This window comes from Mycteria americana, chromosome 14 (assembly GCF_035582795.1).
Source record: "Mycteria americana isolate JAX WOST 10 ecotype Jacksonville Zoo and Gardens chromosome 14, USCA_MyAme_1.0, whole genome shotgun sequence".
NCBI lineage: Eukaryota > Metazoa > Chordata > Aves > Ciconiiformes > Ciconiidae > Mycteria > Mycteria americana.
In genome coordinates, this window is record NC_134378.1 from 17778954 (window position 1) to 17801160 (window position 22207).

General features: G+C 57.5%; 2 protein-coding genes across 6 annotated transcripts in view; one reads left to right on the forward strand and one right to left on the reverse strand.

Annotated features, from left to right (window-relative positions):
- NOL4L (nucleolar protein 4 like) overlaps positions 1-22207 on the reverse strand; it is a 67372-nt gene that overhangs the window by 17213 nt on the left and 27952 nt on the right. For 2 of the 5 annotated variants that reach the window (XM_075516766.1, XM_075516768.1), the window contains exon 5: positions 5642-5783. In XM_075516766.1, coding sequence (XP_075372881.1) covers positions 5642-5783 — 142 coding nt within the window. Of the gene's footprint in view, positions 1-5641; positions 5784-9228; positions 9252-11506; positions 11823-12006; positions 12159-22207 lie in introns of those variants that run through there. The other 3 variants (XM_075516770.1, XM_075516771.1, XM_075516769.1) reach the window with 3 other exon arrangements.
- Positions 11599-14554, forward strand: LOC142417122 (uncharacterized). The gene is made up of 3 exons (XM_075517477.1): positions 11599-11824; positions 12265-12467; positions 12860-14554. The coding sequence occupies exons 1-3, from the start codon at positions 11599-11601 to the stop codon at positions 13268-13270; spliced, it is 840 nt and encodes a 279-aa protein (XP_075373592.1). The 3' UTR covers positions 13271-14554.

Consider the following 22207-nt stretch of genomic DNA (forward strand, 5'->3'; position numbering starts at 1 on the left):
CGCTGGGCTCTGCACCCCTCCCAGGCAAGGGACACGCTGCGGGACTCACCCTGCTGTCCCCGCTCACCCCTTCGGCTGGGGGTGCTCAATTTGGGGGGGAAGGTGGAGGCACAGGCAGCGCTGGCTGCCCGGTAGCCTGGCGATCCTCTCTGCTCCAGACCAAGGAAGAGCCCCCCAAAACTCTGCTCCGTGCACCAGCAGGACGAACCGACCGACTCGGCAGAGCCCGCACCAGCCGGGAGGGAGCCCCAAGCCGCGTTCAGTGCGACAAGCTGGCGAAGACACCGTGGCCCCGCAGCGTCTGGGCTGCGCTTCTCAGCCTCGCGGCAGGAAAGGACAGCTCTTCAAAAGATGCCGAAAGGAGGGCGTTTATCGCTGGCGAGGGCCTTTGCTCAGGAGGAGCAGACGTGCCCCTGGAAGAGGTGATGGGGAACGGAGCCACCAGCCCAGGCCGCTCAGGCAGGGCAGGGACGCGCTTGCTGACTTCTGCCGTGGGGACAGCACGGTGAGGGGACACTGGGAGGAGAGAGGAAATATATGCCCAAGAAAAGTAAGATAAGGTCACACCTAGCTATTGTAAGGCCTGGATGCTGGTCCTAGTCTTGTTTAGGCTCTGAGCTAGGGCTTCTGGGAGGGTGAAATCCAACACTGGTGCAAGAAGCCCTGAAAACAGTGAGGATTTTGCAGCCTGGGAAAAGCAAGGGTCTCAGGGCTCGCAGACCACCTCTTGCAACGGCCAGCTGTCAGACGGCTGTCCGTGCGTCTGCTGGGCCTTCCCTGTGGCTGCCAAAGGTGTGCTCGTGTTCACCTGGAGCAGGGATGGGGCCGGCCGAGGAAAGCCCCAGCAGCGGAGGGGAACCGGGAACCGCGCAACACCCGACACCGCCCACGATAAATGACCCTGCTACGGCGCGGCGAGGAGGGTGCCATCGCCCCGCGGTCGGGTACCAGCTGTCGGGAGGTGCAGGTGTGGAGCGGGGCACCGTGGCTGCCCTGGCGATGGAGCCCGGCGTGAGGCCGGTGTGTGGGGTCCTGCAGGCAGGAGCTGAGCTTGCTCGGCAGCCACGGCCCTGGCTTCTGGTCTGCGCTTGGCAAGAGGGCTGCTCTCCTCCCCAGAAAGCGCTCTGCTAGGTGGGTGGTTCGGGGAACCTGGCGATGTGCAGCACACTGTGGGCATCTCGCCAAATAACGGCAGCGCGACCCAGAGCTGCGGGACACGTGCCATACCAGAAGAGAGACTGCTATGCTGGGGATGGCTCAGTGCTGTCTCTGCCGGCCCCAGGGCAGGGTGTCCAGAGGAGTGACGTGTCCTACCTGCTCCCGGGATGCAATAACACCTGCCTGCATGTCCTTGAAGTCCCTCCCTGGAGCACTCCTGAGGGATGTTCCCAACACCCGGGAGCCTTCCTGACCGGCCGCCTCGAGGGATGCCCCCGAGGAATGCATGCCTTCGCAGTTAAGTAGGTTAAGAAAGTCCTTTCTCCAAGCTCTGGATTAGGCACTGCTGCTCCAGGCAGAACGGGCTCAGAGGGGACGCTGCCAGTCAAGCGAGGACTGCACGCAGGGACCTCAGCTGGAAGGGGATCTGTCCCAACACCGCGCCAGGAAGCAACCCCATGCCCCCCATGCATGGAAAGCAGATCTTACACCCAGGAGCTTTCCCTGCTCTTCAGAAGGATCAGGCAGGAATGGGCTGAGGAGCAGCAACCCCTGCCCGCGGGCTGAGCGCTGCTCCTGGGCGATGGAGCAGGACGCACGGCCAGGGACAAGGCAAGACGTGTCCTATTAGCAGGCAAGACGGAGGCGTCTTCTGCATCAGTTCAAGTGCTTTGCCATGTCACATACACCAGGGTTTCGGGGGTCTGCCTCCTGCTTTCTTTTCAAGGGCACTGCGCTCGCCAGCAGGCCACAGCATCCCCGTGGTGGGACACCCCGCTCAGCCCCATGCACCAGACCAAACCGGGAGGTTTCGTAATGCTGCGCTCGCCTGTGGATGCGGACGGGCTCTGAAGATGGACAGACTCCAGCTGAAACTGCTGCGGCAAGACAGGGCCAAGCGCTGGGACCTGTGCTCAGCTGGGAGCGGGCACGGGATGCCTTCAGGGACAGTGACGGGCACAGGGGACAGCGAGACAGCGCGGCATTCAGGGTCACTTTGCTCCGAACGTGTGCTGGCTCCCACAGACGTGTCCCTCCAGGATGTCCTGCACAATAGCTCCGCTTCAGCAGCAAAGAGTTCGTGTTGATCTTGCTGTCGCTTTGGGTAGCCGCCGGCTTCCTGCGGGCACATACGCTGTGAGCAACATCCGACGGGGAAGGGATGTTGCAGGGAGCTTCACGTTTTCCGTGCTGGGGCCCGCAGGATGAGTAACAAAGGAAAATGGAAGGAGCGAGTGTGTGCACGTCGGCGTCGCTGCTCAGAGCTGGCCGGTGTGTCCTGCGTCCTGCCGTGCGCCCGCCAACCCAGCGGGATCCCCGGCTCTGCTGCCGATGCTCTCCCAATGGTGCCTTCTCTGTCCTTACCCACCAAAGTCATTAGGTCTAATTTGTTCTCCCTGCTGTTCCAAGGGCTGACGCTGGCTGCAGCATGGCTATCCTGGGCCAAGGTTTCTGGGCACGGAGACAAAAGAAGGTGTTGGCTTTCATCCTAGCTGCTTTTTAGCTCTCTGAAGATTTAGCAGATACCTGCATATCAAAGCATGGGACAAGGGTTCCCTGCTCTCCCGCCTCTCTGGATTTCATGCCGCTCTGCTCCTATGCCATAGGAGAGCACTTGCTCCTCCCAGGCCTCTGAAAGACCCGGAGTTGGTGCTTCAGTACTTTAAACAAGACTTTTTTTTAACAAGTGTGTCAGACGATACTGCTCTCCTACTAGGCAACTCTTCATTAAAACTTTATACTTTAGGAAGCCTTTCACAGAAGACACACTCCAAGCGTCCCGTCCATCGGACGGCAGCAGGCGGGAGCAATTTAGTAACTCAAAAGGATTTCCAGAGGGAGGAGAATATCGAGTCCCGAACAAGCTCCCGACCCAGGAGGCCGCTCCCGACCCAGGAGGCCCAGGAGACCAGACCCTGCTGCAGCGCCGGGGTGCTCGGAGCTGAGCCCAGCCCGGCTGCGGCGGAGGCGCGGGGCTCGCTGCGGCACTGGCCGCGTCTCCTACAACTGGTGGAAGAAGGCTGGGGCTCTGCGGGGCTGCTGCGGGGCACGGCGCACAGCTGAGCGCAGGAGACGTGGATAAACATCCAGTTTTGGCATGGGGTACTTCAACCAGAGCCCTCGGGCTGCCCTGGCGCGGGAGCGAGGGGCACCTTGGCCAGCCGGGCTCCAAGGAGCACGCAGTTCACACGGGCTGGTTACTCACATTGAGTTGATTTCCTTGGGAAAGTCTTGCATGTGCACAGCCTTAGGAAGCCAGCGTGAACCCGGTAAAACACATTTGCTTCCAAAAAAAAGATCTTCCATGGGTCGAGAGAAGAGGAAACTGAAGACTGCTTGACACTTTGATTCATGTACATTCCCTTCCCCGTGCCAGTAATTCGCCTTTCCTCTCAACGACGTGCTCCTCCTCTGCTCCGTGCTCTCTCCTCTAACCGCCCGCTGCCCTCCTGGGTCACCCGGGCCGCTCCATCGTCCTCCTTCCCTCCTCAGCCTTGCGCGTGCTTCAGTCCTGGGTGGGAGTGTTGGTCTGGAAGAGGGACTGACACGAGGCCTTTCACCCCGGCGGCATTAGCCTGTATTTTAGAGCTCCAATACAGGACACGGACATTCACCACAGTGACAAAACCTCTCTTCAGCCCCATAAAACGCCCCCTGAAGTATGACAGCCTGATGGAAATCCCAATCCCTGGCTGCTTCTTGATGGGTCTCGTTAGTAACCCCGGGCTTGGCTTCCTTACTCTTCAACTCCATCACTTCTGATCTGCCAAGTCTACCTGGTTTAGCCTTCTGCCGACCCCGGGGACAGCCTGGGACACCTGCATTCCTCACAAAAAGGAAGGGACTATTTGTGCTTTATTGCTCACCACTGAACCTTACAAAAGAAACTGAGCCAAGAAGGCCCCAAAGAGGACACCTGCTTCTGAAGAAAAACCACAGGGCATGAAAAATTGGACGCATTTCCTAAGAGGGCAGAGAGAGAGAGAGGATTTAGCTTTAGTGAGAACATCTTGATTTGCCTAAATACGCGAGTCCCTTATTAAATTACTGTCCTGTTGGATAATAGTGTTCAGCAAAGGGATCAAAACCGTGTCATTCTAGATTGTAAATGAGACTTGGGAATTCAGTGGTGAGGGATAAGCCACAAGCCCAAAACGTCCTGACGGGAGAACGGCAAAGTGCAGGGGGTACAGAGAGACCCGGCCAGGCCACAGGTACGAGGCAGCGCTGGCTCGGGGCAGAGGTTGCAGCCTGGTCCCAAAGAGCCGAACGCTTCCGATGCGAGCAGCTGTATCACCATCGAAACACCCTTCCTCCTGCCACGGGCACAGCCCCGCTGCTGGGCCCCGTACAAGCAGAAGTGCCGCTGCCCGTCCCGGCAGACAGGGACGCGGTGCAGCGCAGGCAGGTTTCACATCCTGACCAAGGCTGCCTGACTCCGGGATTGGTGCTCGTGAGTTAAAAACAGCAGTTTCTCAAAACTGCAGATTTGCAATAGAAAGTGCCACAACGCTGGACTGAAGAGGGCAGTGTCCCTGCTGTCCCTGCTGTCCCTGCCGCTGGCCACACAAGCAGCTAAAAGCCATCCCAGGGAGACCTGCCAGCACAAAAGCCCTTTCTTTCCTCCGGGGTGGGTTTCCAGTCCCCTTTCTTAAAGCAGCACCAACCCAGCCCCGGTTGTCCCTCGACTCCTCCGCTCCCTTCCCGCTCTCCCAGCAGCGGCCGGGCTGGGGACAATGAGGGATTCAACCTCTTGAGCAAAAGCCGGTAACAGTCCAACCACCGAATCCTTCCAAGCATCATGGAGATGAACTCTGACCTGAACTCATACTTCTACCATTTATTTACTTGCTCTTTTATTTTGAACTAGCGCGTTTCACAGAAGTAACACACCACCTCTCTTCACCAAACACTTCCTCCCACCCACCCCACGTGTGCCACCTTCAGCCCCTTCCAACAGCCTGCCCTGAATGAGGAGACACCCACGTCCACCCCGCGCTCTCATCGCTGTCGGCTATTGCAGGTGACACATTTCTTGCCTGGGCGATCCAAGACGCTGTCTAAGGTGCAGCTTTCCAAGCACGGAAAGCTGCGACCTGTACTGCGAAGCCTTGGCATCCTTCCTGCGGCGGGGCAGCACGCAGCGTGCGGTTCAGCACTAACGGGGCTCTCCTCGTCACACCCGGGGAACCACAACCTGATGCCTTAGGAGAGAATTTGGTGACCTCTTTCCGGAGGAGCTGGGAGCCGGGTCCCCGCACGAGGACCATCAGCTCCAAGCTGGAGAGGGCCCTGGCTGAGCAGGAACCCAGAGGCTAAATGGGAAGGACTGGGAGTCGGCGCTGCTTTGAAGCCTGTCCTGATATGAAATCCATCCTACAGGTGGGACACCTGATCAGAAAGGACTGGTTAATGTTTAATAAGTCACAAAAACATCCTGTGGCAGAGGTGCAGAGTGCTTCCCTCCCGCTGGGGCACTCACCGTCCTCCTGGCCGTGCAGGTTCTGCGGGCTGCGCATGCTCTCGTCCTGGCTGGGGCTCAGGCTGGAGTTCAGGTGCTGGTCAGCTGAGATCCATGTGGAGTCGTTCATATCAAAGTCCTCGCTGCTCACCGATGTCTCATCCTGGAGGCAAGCAGGAAAGGGTTAACTCGCTGAGCTATATTCTTTCTTCCTTTCTCTGGCTTTAACATCTCCTCACCACACTCCTTCCTAAAAACAATTCGGTCGGCAGCTCCTGCCCCCCGAGAACGTTTGCTGGCCCCTCGCGCTCCCCAAGGCCGCGGCGAGCAGCCCTTCCCTCCGGCCGGGCTAGGTGGCTGCCCCAGCGGGGACGGCCAGGCTCTGCTTCCTGCCTGAAGACGTGCCTGAGCAATGGCACTGTCTTTAATTGAGGACAATTAGAAAGAGCTCGCATCCTGTAGGAGCGGATGGCTGAGCCCTGGAGTTTACCCTTTAATCTCCATCCACCCCAGCGTGTTTCTGGCGAGGCAGCGGCATGTGGGACCTGAGGACAGGGTGCAACTCCATTGGAACAGCTCCGTAAAACATCTCGGACTTTTTTGAAATCAAATCATCTGCTGCGACAGGAATCACCAGAGGACTGGCACCGGCAGGGAGCGGCCGGTGGGGCAGATCCGGACAGCGGCGCTGATCCCCACGGACCTGCGCTGCCTGATGCTGCAGAGGCGGCTCCTGGAGCACAGCCCTGAGGGTCTGCTCCTCCAGCCCTCTCCGAAGGGATGTCGCCTCTGTACCCTGATCAAAAATGACAATGTGCACCTTGGGAAGGGGCTGGGGGAGCGAGGTCCCCAGCGAGGCAGGGACGCCCCAGCTCGGGCTGGGGAGCCCGGCCAGCCACCCGCTCCCCAATGGCATAGATGACATTCCTCTCTCCCACTCCTGCAGCTGAAAGGACATTTTCTCTCTCCCGCTCTCTCCCTTCTCGCTAACCTTTACAGTACTTCGAGACACAGCCCTTGGATCGCTTCCAGCGCCGGAAAGGTCAGCCACAGGATTTCAAAACCATCATCATAAAGGCAGCACTGAGATCCTGAATGAGAGGAGGGGCTGCGGGACCTCCCTGGGCTGAACTCTCCCAACACGCAGCTCGGGAGGAAGCAGATACGTGTCCCCATATGAACACGGTCCCGCTGGTGATCCCTTTATCTGCCTTCCTCTCTCCGCTCCCCTCCCAAAGCAACAGGCAGAGACCGCATCCAGAGCCCTGGGGTGCAGGGGAACACCAAAAATGTTTCCAGAACGGCTTTCAACTGCGCTTTCCTTTGATTGAAACATTTCAAAGGCTTGTAAACTCTCTGCTCTTACTTCTTTTTCCTCCCCCTGGTCCTGAGATAAAATACAATCCCCGCTCCCTTTCCTTGTAAGAAGCAATTGGCAAGCACCCCTCCAACCTACGCCTGCGCCTCATAAAAACTGCCCTGTCTGGCCGCCGCTGGCTGACAGTTTTTATTGTGAACAAACAAATGTCTTTAAAGACAGGTTTGTGCTTTTCCTCCCCGCTCCTCGTCCCTGCAGACACATCTGCTGGCTCAGGGCTCGCGCCCGCCCCCAGCCCACTCCCTCGATGTGCCTCCCGGGGAGTTTCCTGGAATTTACGGCTTGTGAAACCCCGCACGGATGGACGGACAGACAGAGGGCTCGGCAGCCCCACGCCCGCCCGCCATGGGGACGGGGACGCCCTGACCCCCAGCCCCACCTGCGCTGCCAGCCAGGTGCCCCCCGCAGAGCAGGAGAGGGGGGAGGCAGGGGGGAGGCACGGCGTCCCCCGGCTCAGCACAGCACCGCCGCCACGCCAGCCACGAAGCAATCCTGCCTCTCCAGAAACTCCATCTTGTACGTACAGGAACAGAACTGCAAAGGTCTCCCTGTTGCAAACTATAAATAGTCTATTTATTGTAAGCATTTGCAGGGAGGCAGCCACCCTAATATCTGGCCTTCTTCACAAGGCTTACTCAAGATTACTGTCAGAGCTTAAGAGACAAACGCAAATGCCAAGGTCCTTGCTGCCCACAGTCTCTCACCTGTCCGGTGAGGAGGAGGAGCCCTGGGAGCGACCCGCGATGTTTTTGGAAAGCGCCTGGCTCAGGCGTACTGTTTGAGGGGCTCAGCTGTGGAGGACACCCAGCCTCGGCACCCAAACCGCAACCCGGGAGGCATCACGCCCTCCACGCACTCACGCGTGGTGGAAAAGCGGTGACATGAAGGATGCCTCGCACGCACATGCTATGTAAAGTGCTTTATAAATGTGTATAATTCTCTCGAGGTGCAATAACATTCGCCTATTATTAGAAATACTCCACATATCAAACCAGAAACTGATAAGCTATAAATGACTCAAGTCAAACACGGCCGTCGCGCATTCACGAGTCCAGGATCCAGCCACCAGCAGAAAGCGCAGGGACCCGTCCCCGCATCCCCGGTGTCAGCCCCTGCTTTCCAGCCAGGGCCTGCTGCTTTCTAGCACTAATACCCTTGGCCAAAACGCCAACGGGACAAACTGCCCGGCAGCGCACAGCTCCCGCAGCACAGCCCACCCCGAGGGAATGCAAAACCAACTGTGCAGGCGGCGCTGGGGTGAACCCTTCACGGCAGCAGGGAGCAGCCAAAGCCGGCGGTGGGAACTGCCGAGAGAGCATCTCTGCTGCCTTGGGGCAGCCCCCGCAGCTCTGCCCATGCCATGGTGCCCCAGGAGCTCCTCACACCTTCGCGCCTCCTTCCTAAAGCAAGAGAAAAGCCCCGACCTCGAGCACGGCTCTGGCCTTCCCCATCACTGTGGCTCCGGCAGCCTCCACTGCCCCTCGGCCGCATCCCTCGCTGCTCGCCCGGGCACCAGAGGCCACCAGCAAGCTCCCTGCTCAGGACAACCCTCGGAGACCAAAGGCTGAGAGTTGTGACCTCCTCACGTGGGACAATCCAGGGACGGGAGGCCCCAGCAGCAGCGCCCGGAGCCCTGACCGCCCAGCCCCAGCCCAGGAGCAGCCCCATTTCAGTCTGCTGGAGCGGTGGGATGGCAGCACAGCACACGTCCCGGCATCAAAACACGGGGCACCAGAGCGGGATCAAAATTTCTGGCTGGGTGGGCAGCTCTGAATTTCCCCTGGATGCCAGTAACCTGGCTGAAGGCTGAGCCTCGAAGCGGGCTCCACCATCCAGCCAAACAAGGAAGCATTTCTCAACAGCAGCAACAGCTACGACTCAGAGCAATACGGTAAATCTAATCTACCCTTCCACCCTCTTTTGGCTTGCAAGTCAGGCAGCTCATTCTTTTTCCTCTCTGGGTTCTCAGGAGAATTCTCTCTGCTAATTTCTTCTTTCCTGTAAACAAACTTCAAATGAAACTTTCATTAGAAAACAGAACGCAATCCATTACCAGTGCCTGACTCAGGACCAGCCGCCTTTTCCCCAGTTCCACTCCACTCGTGGCACAGATGGAAGCGACAGTGGCTGCCCCAACCAGCCAGCCCAGAGCTGAACCCCGAACCCCGGCACCGCTGCTGCCGCCCTCCTCCTTCCTGCCTTTCCCAGCTCTCCGGAGAGATCTCCTCACCCCGCAGTAAAGTCCCATCGCTTTGTTTCCAACGTTCAAGGGATTGAGCGATCAAGGGTCAGGCAACGTGCGTGCAGCTCCTCTTCTGCAAGGGGAAGTCGGATCCTGCTGGTGCATTCTCAGGCCACACCCAAACATCGGAGCAGGGCTCCCGGCACCGCGCAGGGTTTGGAAAACAACATCCTTGCTCCTCTCCTTATCTACAGTCCAACATTCACAGCTGCTCTGCAGACACTTGCAGCCAATATTTTCTAACCGGCAAAGGCAGACACTCACATGTGCAGGACTCACACTTTGCATTTCTGTCCCACTTTCCATTCACCAATCTTCAAGCACCGCCCGTGCACGCGTCTGCTGAGCCTCTCAACTTCCCTCTGAGTTAGAAAAGTATTCTTCCTATTATAGAGCTGGAAACCCCGGGTACTGACAGCCACCCTGGCTGGTCCAAGAACACAGCGAGTCGCTGGCAGATCCAGGAGCACAATCAAGACCTCCGGACTGCGAGGCTTTAACTGCTAGACAACGTTTCTTCACCGGCAGCTCGCCTTCCTGGAGAACAACCTCCCATAGCGCGGGCTGGAGCAGGGCAGGGGGGGAAGCTACTCTTATAACCGTATCTCGTAAATATATGCAAGGCTATCGGTAACCTGCTTATTTTACAGCCAGGCTCAGGTTCTCGGGGACTGCCTTGCAAGTCTCTCTCCAGTCATTTACACGCTGTGCCTCACGCTTGATATTCCAGGCTCTGAGTCTCAGGATGGTTTATTTTCTCTCTTTGAGTCCCTTCATTTTAAAACGTGTCCTTTCACGCCACAGCCTACTATCCCGATGGGATTTCCTTCCGCGGAGCAGGAACCGAGGCTGTGCGCCATGCAACCTCCCCAGCACGCAGCCACGCTCAGCTTCCCACCAGAAGCAGCCGTGTTTTTAGAGTCAACAAAAGGCAACGCGTGACCACCAGCCCCCGGAGCTGCTCCACGGCCGTGCCAGCGCGACCAGCCCGGCACAGGCAGCCCCCAGAGCTGCCAGCCCCGGCTGGGGCAGAGCACTGCCAGCCCCGGCAGCAGCACGGCGCTCGGGGACGAGCTCTCAGGAAGGCAGCCTCATCTCCGTCTCAGCAACTGTTTAAACCCAGCCCTCTGAGCATGCCAAGAAGGTATTGAACCAGATTTGACCCTAACTTAACCAGTTCAGCGCAGAGAAAGGCTTACTAATGGAAGATAAAACACTCCAGGTCAAAGATTGATACTGCAGCCACAAATACTGTGGTGGTCATTGCTTCAAAGGGCCCGAGAAGCCTTAAAGCACAAGGGTGTACGCTGGCTGTGGTGGCAGCGAGCTGTGACTGCGCTGCCTACTCGCGTGTGCAATTCACACACCAAACAGAACATCCCCAGCGCTCTTTGTCAGGTCACTTACGTCCTTATTTACCGCAATTTCTGCCGATTTCTACGGGACGCGGCAAAAACGAGTATTTGTCAGTGCCCAGAAACGGGCAGAAGAGTTAATTTAGAAGGCGAAGGGCAAATGGAAGAGGAAGGGAGGCTCATCACCTCCTCCCCCCTCCCCCTTCCCTAAGAGCCCTTCTTCTGGGAAACCCCCCCGAGGAGTGTTCCCACCGCCCGAAGCGGGGCGAAGCCGGGCAGGGTGCGGGAGGCGGCCCCGGCAGCCCCTTCCCGCAGCCGCTGCCCCGCGCTCCTGCTGTTCAGCGGGGAGGTGCTGAAGACGGGGGCCGCCGGGCCGGGGGGGGACCCGGGCGGCCCGGCCCCGGGGGTCCGTCCCCCCCCCGAGCCCCGCACCCGCCTCCCCAGCACCTGAACTTGCTCCCGGCCGGGCAGGCGTTTGCTTTCCCACGCGAGGCGGGGACGGAGCCGCGGTACCCACACACCGCGCGGTGTGAAAGGGCGCTTTGCTCTTCCACGGGCACCGAGGAGGGGGTGTCGGGGGGGGGGGGGGCCGTTTTGGAGGAGGGGGCCGAGCGGAGCAGCGCTGCGGGGCGAGCGGCCGGGGGTCCCCCCGCCGCCGGCGGCCGCGGAGACCCGGCGTTTGCCCCGGTGGGACGCGGTTCCCACGCGTGTCTCGCCGCGGCGGCGAGGTGCCGGGAGCCGGGCGAGCGTCCCCGTCCCCGTCCCCGTCCCCGTCCCGCCTCCCGCGCCCCTCCGCCCGCAGGTAAATAAATACACCCGCGATGGAGACCTGCCCGCGCGTGTGCGCGGAGCCGGGGCTGGCGCACGGGGCTCAGCGTGCGGCGGGGATTGACACGTAAGTAGGGCTTTACCTCCAGGGAGGCGGCTATTTCCAGCACAATCCCCGCCCGGGGCCGGGGCCGGAGCCGGGGCCGGGGCCGGGGCCGGGGCGGGCGGCGCGGCGATGGCGGCGGCGGCGCGGGGCCGGTGCCCGGGAATGGATGGGGCCGGAGCGCTCCCGCCGCCGCCTCCTCCCACTTTCTTCTGCGCTTTTGTGCTCTTCCGGGGAAGGGGGAGCCGCGCCGGGCGCGGGGAAGGACGCGCCAACCTCCCCCCCCCGCCGCCGGCCAGCCGGGCGGGCGACCCGCAACTTCCCGGGGAAGCGGGGCGGCGCGGCCGCTCCCCCCGGAGTTGGGGCAGGGCCCCGCGGCCGCCCCCCCCCCCGCCCCGCCCCGACCCGCCCGCCACCCCCCCCCACCCCCCACCCCCCGGGGCCGCCGCGGCCGCGTGGAGCCCCCGCGCCCCGCGCATCCCCCCCGGGCCGGGGCCGGGGCCGCCGCCGGGGGCCGGAGCCCCGCGGGCGGGCGCCTACCTGGAGCGGGGCCTGGGGCCTGCCGGCCTGCGCCAGCCCGGCGGCGCGGCTGGGAGCGCGGGGCGGAGGGACGGAGGGACGGAGGGAGGGGGCCCGGGCTGGCGGCGCTCCGGAGAGGCTGACAGCCAGCTGCTGCCCGGGGAGAGGGGCCGGCGCTGCGGAGCGCGTCACTCCCGGCTCCCGGGGGGGGGCCGGGGAGGCGGAGGGGGGCGAGCGGGGCCCGGCCGCGGGCGGAGGGGGCGGGGGCGGCGGGGGAAGGGGAGCGGGGCCGCGGGGGGCGGGCGCACCGGGCCGGGCGCGGCGGGGGGCGCGGGGAGCCGCGCCTGGAAGAGCACATTGTGGAGGGCCGGGGAGGGCCCTTCCTCCGGGAGGAAGAGACAATGTCCAGGGCCGGGCGCCTGCTGGAGAGCCGCGAGAATGCACGGCCGGCGGCACGGCTCGGCACGGCTCGGTACGGCTCGGTACGGCCGCGGCGGGGGGGCGGGATGCAACCCGCCCGGGCATCCTCCGCTCGGCACGGCCCGGGGGGCCGCGACTCCGTCCGTGGACGCCCGGCACGGCACGGCTCGGCACAGCACGGGGGGCTGCAACCCGCCCGGGGACCCCCCCCCCGGCTCGGCACGGCCCGGTGACCCGCAGCCCGCCCGGGGAGCCCCGGCCCGGCCCGGCCCCGGGAGCTCAGGGCCGGGCAGCGCCGGGCTTCGGCCGTGCCGCGGGACGCGAGTCGCGGGAGCCGGGCGGCGAGTCCCCGGGGAGCGGGCTGGCCGCCCCGCAGCCCCCGGCCCCGGCGCTCGGCGGGCGCAGCGGTGCCCAGGCCCCGCGTTGCCTCCACTGCTGAATCCTTTTGTTTCAGACGATTCTCCCGATCGCACCGTGGGAGCAGACGAGGACCCTACTCCGCCAGCAGCAGCACGGCTCAACGCTGCGGCCTCTGCCTGAACGTTGGGTCTGGGCTGGTGTTCAAGCAGCGGCTCTTCAGGGCAGCTCCTTGACGGCAAGGCTGCCCGCCGAGCTCGGCCGTGCCCCCAGCACGGCCCTAGCAGGGCACCGTGCCGCCAGCTCCCTGGGAGGGATGGGGATGCTGCGACCCGGCTCCGGGCGGGCAGCGCCCGCTGTCCTGGCATCCCCCGGGACGGCACCCGCTCCCAGGCAGGGCCCTGAGGACGGCGGGTCGGTGACCTCCCGCCCGGCTGGGGATCGCCGCGATGGGCGCCAGCGCCTCGGCACCCCCTCCCCAGCCCACTTCAGGTCTCTCGCTGTTTAATGGTTATGAAGGAAATTTTTATGAAATAAACCAAGTGTAACGGGTTCAGCGGCGGAGCCTGCGGTAGGCCGGTGCCAGAGCCGAGGATGGGAACTGCCACATTCGTGTTTATGGCTTGTTAGTGCGGATGTCCAATTATGATGTTTTCTACTCCAGCGTTAACCACTTCACTGCCAGGGAATGCGTGCGAGGGAGGAGGGGCGGCTCGGGAAGATCTGAGGCTGGAGGTGAAAATGGGTATCGCTCGGGTTTGCATTTCCACCTCCTCCAGGCTGATCTATGGATCCAGAGGCTGAAGGGCGAGAGCGGAGCCCGGGGCCCTCCCACGCTCCCGCAGGAAGCGGCCGGCCAGGAGGGCAGCAGGCTGCGAGCCCTCAGCCACGGGGGCCTGCTCTGCGCTCGCTTCCAGCTCAATGGCTGCTGCTCCTCCCTGAAGCTAAAATAAAATCCTGACCATTTAAGGTGAACAGGAGACTTGCCGTGGACCTCGGTGGAGCGGGCTTTTAACCCCTTCCCATTGCTGGGCTTTGTTTAGTCCTTGCGCTCCCTTCGGCTTCGAGCTAGGCCAGCTTAAAAGCCATTTGGGAGAGCACGTCCCTGTGGGAGCGAGGCGTCTGCCCCTCTGCGTGGAGAGCTCGCAGGGGACACAAACCAGCCAGGGTGCGAGTCTGAAGCTCAGTCACTATTCTGTGCTGCCTCACCATGTGGACACTCTTATTTTATACTAAGTGCCTTTGTGTGGGTTAGGTTAATCCACTTTGGAAATGGATTAACCTAAATTTCACATCGGCAAACTTAGGGCCGAACAGCCGCGTCCACACAGGGAGCGAGGGAGGAACAGCAATTCAGCAGTAGCTGCTGGGCAGGAGCTTTTCCCCGGGCAGGGGAGGGGTCCTGACCCCAAGGGGGGTCACTGCCGTTACAAGTGGGGTCATGAGCCCGACAGAAATGCAATTGTTTGTGCCAGTGCTCGGGGTCACGAGGCTGGCAGAAGTGGGGCTCACTGGCGGAAGAGGGGCTGCCTCCAGAAACAGCTAGGGAAGCTTTGGGAAACGGCACGCCAAGCTCCTTTCTAGTGGGTATTTTTCGGATTCAAATTATCTAGGGGGAAATAACTGGCAATTAGATATAGAATTGGTAATAATAATTTATCTAGTTGTCAGGAACAGGGGTAAGTGCCTTACGGGATTACATGTTAAAAAAAACCCACCATAATAAACCAGTACTACCGTTATTATATTATATTATATATATAATATACAGCAAATATATTATTTATAAGTTGCTTCCTTCCCTCTCCTCGCAACGTGTTCATTACTTCTGGTCCCTGCAAACCCCTTCACACAGACTCAGATCTGCCCATGCAGAAAACCTGGGGCTCCCTGCCAGGCTGGGCTTGCCCGGACAGGGCCCCGTCGGATGCCACCAGAGCCTGAGCTGCAGGTCCGGAGAGAAGCCGTGCCCTGGCTGCAACGGCCCCAGCACCACAGCCTGCCTGCGTGCCAGGCAGGGATGCTTCCAAAGGCACTGCTAACGATGCCCTGACCTCATCCGTCGTAATTTCCTAAGGCGAGGCTCTGCAGGAATACCAGGGCTGCTGTCAAACCCAGGACTAAACTACACGCAAGGCACTTTGTAGGAGCTTAATTGCATAGTCGTGCTGCTGGTGAGCGTGGGCACAGTGATCTAGTGGCGAGAGCAGGGGACTGCAGGACGGCAGGATCTGGCCATCATGCCACAGGAGTCACTGACTCATGCGCGACCTTGTGCGAGTCACTTGATGTTCTTGTGCCTCTGAAAAGTAGGTTAAATAACATGGGACCTCCTGCACTGGGTCCTCTGTGACCATCAAACCCTACTGGGTAAGAAGCATTAAAATGCGAATCTCTCAGGGGCGAGGCCAGCAAGGAAAGGGGGGCAAGGGGGACGGCACCGCAGAAGGGTTGCCGAAGGAGTGCCCCAGTCGCATGGCACGAGGGGGATATACAGCTTTTATCAACAATATATTTTAACTTATCTGGCAGCCAGAGGAGAGTCAGGAAAAAAAGGAGAGTAAAGATTTGGGAAACTTTATTATAGACCAGATTTATGGTGGGCTGAGTGCTGTATTCCCACTTCATCTTGGTCGCTCCTTCTGTAAAAGTAGCAGTTGTTAGCATCTGGCACACGCATGAATAAAAGGGTTGGGTTTTTTTCCCAGAAGCCAAGAGCAAGAGATGGAAAGGAAATACGGCTCCATACTTCACGGGGTACAGCAGTCACTGCCGAGTACAGGAGCAGGAAAGGAGTTGTTTCTGTGGATGGAATTTGCCTTCCTCTGGAGTACAGGGAACGGGTGTTTGAAGGGACGGGTCAATCGTGGGCAAATATCCTCTAACATTTCTTGCCAAAGCCTGAACCCACAGCATCGGCAGGAACGTCTGCATTGCGCTATACATTGAGGATCACCCTCGCAGCTTATCTCTTGACCACCCAAACCAGAATCGAGTCAACATAAACAGAACCACCACTAAACCCATTTTTAGCCATTCTCAAGCCATACCGCGCGTTTCAGAATCCATCTTTGGGAGTAAAACTGACTCCTCAGAGATCCACATGTTCCTTTTGCACACACAAGGCTCACGATGTGGGTCTTCGGAGTCTGTGCAACCAGGCGAGGTGCAAGCCTGCCTGCACAGGTTTAACAGCAGCGGAAACAAAAGCAAGTACACGATTCAAGGTTAAAAAGCTGAACCACACAGCTTCATCTTCTATAATAACGGAAATCATTAATAATAGTTCTCACTCTCAAAGTAGTTGCCATCCAAGCTCTTGAAGAGCTTTATTAGTGAGCGAGACCTCAGAAGTCTCTCTAAGGTATTATCCCCTTTTTAAAGGCAGAAGGCAATTAAGAAACAGCCATTTGTGTGACTTGATCAAAGTCAACATCCAGCACGTCAGCACCCGAACTTGGGAGACAACGCAGAAAACCTCGCTGTGCGAAGCTTTCCACAGTACAGGATAAATTTCACTGGATCCATGAGACTATTCCACGGATGGGAAATACGGTACAGGTCTTTACGTTTTCCCCTGGGAATGTTTCCTAGCCCCACTTTACAGGACCTGAACCAAAACTTTGTTTCCAGTTCTACTGGAAACAGCTGCCTTGGACGCTGGTTACCACACAGGGAACGGGGAGCATCTCTCCTCACCAAATAGGGGAGGTACTTGGAAGAAATGATGAATCAAAGAAAGATAACATAGTTTCTGACCCCACTCATTCAGTCTTCCCAGAAACAGGCTAAAGCAGCTCAGCTTTAGTAGGCTACTCGCACTGCGCCGCTGGGTAACGTGCACCGGGGGGTAGGCGTGCGTGGCGGAGGGCAAGCTGCCCTAATTACCCCGGGGTGGATCAGCCCCAGCGCAGAAGAGCCTTGCTGCAGAGCGAGCAGGGAGTCCACACGGGCTTTGTGTCGGCCAGCCAGTGTGAGACCCGATGCTCACGTCTGAGCTCCATGGAGTCACTGTCACCAGCCCAGGGGACTCCCCGCTCCCCGGCCAAGTGCCACCGACCCATCCTTCCTCCCGGGCACTCCCGCCGCAGGCTCCTACTGCCCCGTTCACACCTGGTCTGCCAGGCCCTGCTCCTGCTCGATCCACCCAGCCCTCGCTAGCACGACGACCACAGCTCCACCGAGAGCGAGATAAACTTCTAAGCATCCCCCAGCCACTTCTCCAGGACCCTAGTTAAGCTCCACAACATCACAGGGAAGGGAACAGGGAGTGGGAAAGGGACCAGCTTCTCTCCACCAGTGCACAGCTACCAGTGAGGAAAACGGACCGGACCAGTCCGTTTTCCAGTCCATTGCTGCACATGCAGCGACTAAATACACCCAAGCAGTTCAGGAGGACGAATTGTGCCTAGCATCAATGAAATCGGGCAATGCCACCTCCTTTCTTACAGAAAATAATCTGATTTTCCCCAAAACTGCAAAGAGTCAGGGCCTTGGCATCATACCTCATTGGAAGATGAAGGCTGCAGTGGCAGGATTTATCCCAGCCAGCCCAAGCCGGGGTCTCAAATTGTTTGCTTGCATTGAGCGTTGCATTGAACAAACACAAAGCTCACCTGTAATGCAGCTACGCTGGGAAAAATACTGAAAGATCTACCCAACGGGAAATAAAAGCTCTTAACTTTTTACTAGCTGGGAACATGAGAGTTAATTCCAATAACAAAAATGAGTTGACCTTCACTGAAAGCAAGCCATTCACACGAGTCTGATGAGCTAAATGGTTTGATCATCTGACCTCCTGCATCTCATGAGCCATTAAGGCCAAGGATGAAAGTTTTGCTAAACTATCTTCACTAGCAAAGAACGCTGTTGTGACGGCCGGACCTGCCTCCCCGGCTTCTGCCTGGACAAAGTCTGTCATTTAGGGCAGAATGTAAATTTATCAGGCAAAGCCCCCTTCTGCCAGCAGAAGCTGCATCCCCACTAGAGGGCTTTGCTGGTGCAGATCTACGAGTGAGCCTTTATCGCACAGATTAAATCTGTATTTCAAACAGCTATGGGCACAGTGCCTCACCGGGTGTACGGCCAATATTCCCTGTGTGTATCCTTCTGCGTGTAAGGGTGCCTTTAGGGAACTTCTCTAGTGCTCCAAAATGTCTTAAAAATTAACATCAGGGGACAAAGATCTTCCCAAGCCATAGAGAGGCCTCTTGAATGAGAGTTATCTCATCAAATCGATTTAGAGGTATCTATTCCTGAAGATGTTTAACACCCTCTTTAATGGACTGGGAAGTACCTTATCATCCTCATGTGATGCAAACGCATCATCCCACTTCCTTCCAAATAGGGACTGAATGCTTCTGCCTTCTCTGCACATCTATGAACACATACAGCGTTTCTTTGGGACCCCTTTGCTAAGCACTCAAACAGATAAATCCAGGTCCCGGATCTTGCACAGCAGCTGCCAGCTCTGCCAGATTTGGTTCTGGTCTCTGGCCTATGTGAAATGAGATGTCTGCAATTCTCCCTAGTGAACTTAAAGACTGAAAATGAAAATCTAGCGTGCCCTCTTCTGCAGCCGCTCGCTCCCCTCCCTGCCTCTGCTGCCTCCCCTTTCCAGTTCTGCACCCCCAGGATTAGCATGGAGATGGATCCGAAGCAGAAGGAAGCAAGCGAGCTGCCAGGGGAAGACGCATCTTAGCTGTTCGGGTAATTTCGGAGCCTTCTGAGACACTGAAGTGAGCAAACACAATAACGTGTGGACCAGGGAGAAGGCGGAGTGGAAGGAGAAGAACTTAACATTGCAAACCTGCCTCTGCTCACGAGGCTCCGGGAGCTCCCAAATCCCGCAGAGGAGGCTCGATCCTCACCAGCAGCAGAGGAAGCCAAGCCCTGTACATCGATGGGATTTGAAGCCCTGCGGCCCCCCTTCCAGGATCACCCTGCTGTTTGGGTTAAAACATTGCCTGAAATCGTGTGTTTTGAAAACCACTTCACATCCACGCACCCTTCACACACTCCGGTTTTACAGGGAAATTACTGGACGGACGGAGCGTGTGACGGTGCAGGACAAGGCTCTGTCCCTCTCAAACACTTACAAGTCAGCGTAGCAAAGCCATAGCAACAAGAAAAGTGCTCGTGTTATTTCCCATCCAAGAGCAGCTGCTGCCATTCACTGATTGCATGACCTTCTGTCAGCAGTCATCGAAGCAACCTTTGAAAATGTTTCTGTATCATTTAAACCTGGTTACTCGGCCCTGGACTGGGTCTGCCAAGGTAGCAGCAACATCTCCAGAGCAGAGAGCGAGTTTGGCATTTCATGGATTTCTTCTTTGAAAATCTTCATATTCCACCAGCCACCAGTGGAAATCATGCCCAACAGTGTGGCACAAAAAATAAATCCAAGGCTGAGTTTGAGTAAGACAGAAAAGATTGTCTGGAAAACGACTGCAATAACCTCGAATGACCAATCATTTAAAAATGCTCGTATTTATCGTTTGAAAATGAGGTGGAAGGATCATTACAGATAAATATCAAATATCTTCTTTGCAGTCCTTTTTGCTGCTAGATTGGGAAGGTCAGAAGTTCAGAGATGCTTTAATGCCTCAGTAGATACCCTGAAATGTGGCTAATTCGGCACTCCGTGGAAAGGGTAAGGGGCCTGATTTTTCTCACACGTGTGAGAATTGGTATAAAATGGGAATGAAGGAAGACTCACACCCCAGAAGCTCTTGCATGTTCTAGTGAATCCAATTTAAGCAACATGGGTCACAGTTGTTTTCCATCATGCCAGAATAAATGTACTGACTCCAAGAAATACATTGAAATGTATTCTGCAGGAACTCTTCATTTTGTGAGCAACCATGTAAAGAGCTCCTCTCCTGACTGTTTTTTGTCCCTAAGCAGAGATAAAATGCTTTCTCTAAGGTTCTTCTGGCTGTGCTTCCTTGTGGAGACACTGCTGCCCTAATACTGACGTGCTTAACAGCACTAATAAATTACAGTTACATGCACACTTTTTTTCTGAATAATGAAGTTAAAAGGCCACTTTGGCATAAATTCATTCCTTGTTACCCCAAGTGAAGCAAGTTCCTCCTGGTGCTGCTGCATACAAATAATTGCTTTTGGCAAAAGCCAAGTCAAACACAAGTCCGTTGCTCAATTTATTTCTATCATCACCATCAAATGTTAGGGAGTGCAAGGCAGTAAGGTGGCACGGCAGCACAGCTGAGCTAGAGGAACCCGTATCGTTTTGTAAATGTTGATATATAAAAACCATGCAGCGTATATTTGTGTAGTGCAAACAAACTTGGAAAGCAGGTTGTATTTTCTTCCTGGTTTGCATTTGTAGCAAAGTCAGAATTATTTCTATCATCTTTAGAGGACTTCTGCAGTTTGTAAACACCGGGAACCCCAAGAGCTGCACCTCCCCAACCCTAAAGCTCCCTCCCTGGGGAGAGGGAGAGCAGCAGCCCCTGCTGCACAGCCCACGCTCCACAAAGACTGCCAGGATCCTCCAGGGAAAAAGGACGGTACTGTCGTGTTTCCAGTGCAAAGTATGAAGAAGGAAGAAAATAGCCGGGGAATGCCTGGTGGGGGGAACTGAAGCCTGGTATTGATATCATTACACACCTTCTATTCACATAGACTTCAGCGTTAGCAGCTCGGGTACAGCCACAGCTGCATTAGGAGCGTGGCACTTGTTTCCCCCGGGGAAGCCGGGGAGCGTCCCGTATCTCAGAACGGACGGCACCCAAGTCCTGCCGGATTTTCTCCGCCGGGTCCAACCACCTGTATCCTCTCCAGACTGTTGTTACCTCCAGATCTGATGGAAAGCTTTAATGCTTCAGAAGTCTGAGCAATAAGACTGATCTTTTGTTATTTTGCTCTCAGGAATCAGTTTCAGTAACACACTGAACGGCAAATTTTACTTCTTCCGAATAGGTTTTTCCCTTGGCTGCTACAGCTTGAAAAGCTTAGAAAGCTGCATTGCAACATACCAATGAGAGCTCAGGAAAAGAAAAACTTTAGAGGCAGGGAATAACATCAAGCCGTTTGATTTATGATCTAAACCAACAACTGCTGGTTGCCTCAGCTGGTCCCTTTTTTGTTCCCGTATGACATATGCTTCTATTCCGATCTTAGCGAGCTTCAAGAGTATTCGTGTTAGCAGCACGTTATATCTATCTACCTAGTGATAGCTCCAGTGCAAACTGCTAAACAGGGTATAAACTTCTCAAATCTCTAAATTACCAACCAAAGTTCTCAAAACAAGCATCCCTAAGCGTGCAGCTTCAAAACTCAAGATTCAGTACTAAAGGTTCCCAGCTTCTGGGGTGTTTTTTATTACGGAAAAAAGATCAAACTGCAAGTCCAGTTTTCTACCTGTAGAAACCGGGTACAGGAGTTTAATGAAGCTTCGTAACGCAATTCTCTTGAACAGAGCTTTGGAGCCGAGAGGAACTGGTAGAAAATGCATAAATGGTAACTAGACAAACCACTCAGACCATCCTTTGTATACATCAAACTTAGCTTGAAAGAACCGCCTCGAATGCTGAAAAGCACGGTTAGCCTTTGTGGCCCACTGAGTCCTTAACCCTGGTGAAGAACAGGCTGGGAGCCAGCGGTACGGACAACGCAGGGCTGCGGTCTGAGCCAGGAGCTGCACCAAGGCCCAGCAAACCCCTCGCACAGGCCAAAGGCGGTTGGAATCTGTCAGCTTTCCGTCCCCTGCACCCAAAAGTGGTCCTGGAGCAGCCATCAGATGCCACGAAGCGGCGCATCCGTCCACCCCATGTCCACGGCCCAGCCCAGCCCAGCCCAGCTCAGCCCAGCTAAGCCCAGCCCAGCCCAGCCCACCCCAGCTCAGCCCAGCTAGACCCAGCCCAGCCCAGTCCAGCCCAGCTAAGCCCAGCCCAGCCCAGCTAAGCCCAGCCCAGCCCAGCTCAGCCCAGCTAAGCCCAGCCCAGCTAAGCCCAGCTAAGCCCACCCCAGCTCAGCCCAGCTAGACCCAGCCCAGCCCAGTCCAGCCCAGCTAAGCCCAGCCCAGCCCAGCTAAGCCCAGCCCAGCTAAACCCAGCTAAGCCCACCCAGCTCAGCCCAGCTAGACCCAGCCCAGCCCAGCCCAGCCCAGCTAAGCCCAGTCCAGCCCAGCTAAGACCAGCCCAGCCCAGCCCAGCTAAATCCACACCAGCCCAGCCCAGCTCAGCCCAGCCCAGCCCAGCCCGGCCCAGCTCAGCCCAGCTAAGTCCAGCTAAGTCCAGCCCAGCCCAGCCCAGCCCAGCCCAGCCCAGCCCGGCCCAGCCCAGCCCAGCTGCCCCCCGGAGCTGTCCATAGTTCTACCGCCCAACCCAGCCCGAGCGCAAAACCTGGCACATCACAGCCTTTCACGTTTCAAAAGCTAACATAACCTATTGCAAACAAATCCTTAAACCCACTCAAGCGT

Bases quoted from the DNA above. Each gene is read 5' to 3' on its own strand.
- LOC142417122 (XM_075517477.1), top strand. From the start codon at position 11,599: ATGGCGGCGGCGGCGCGGGGCCGGTGCCCGGGAATGGATGGGGCCGGA. The intron at 11,825-12,264 runs GTTGGGGCAGGG...CGGCGGGGGAAG, and splicing joins GCGCGGCCGCTCCCCCCGGA to GGGAGCGGGGCCGCGGGGGG. The intron at 12,468-12,859 runs GTACGGCCGCGG...CTTTTGTTTCAG, and splicing joins GCACGGCTCGGTACGGCTCG to ACGATTCTCCCGATCGCACC.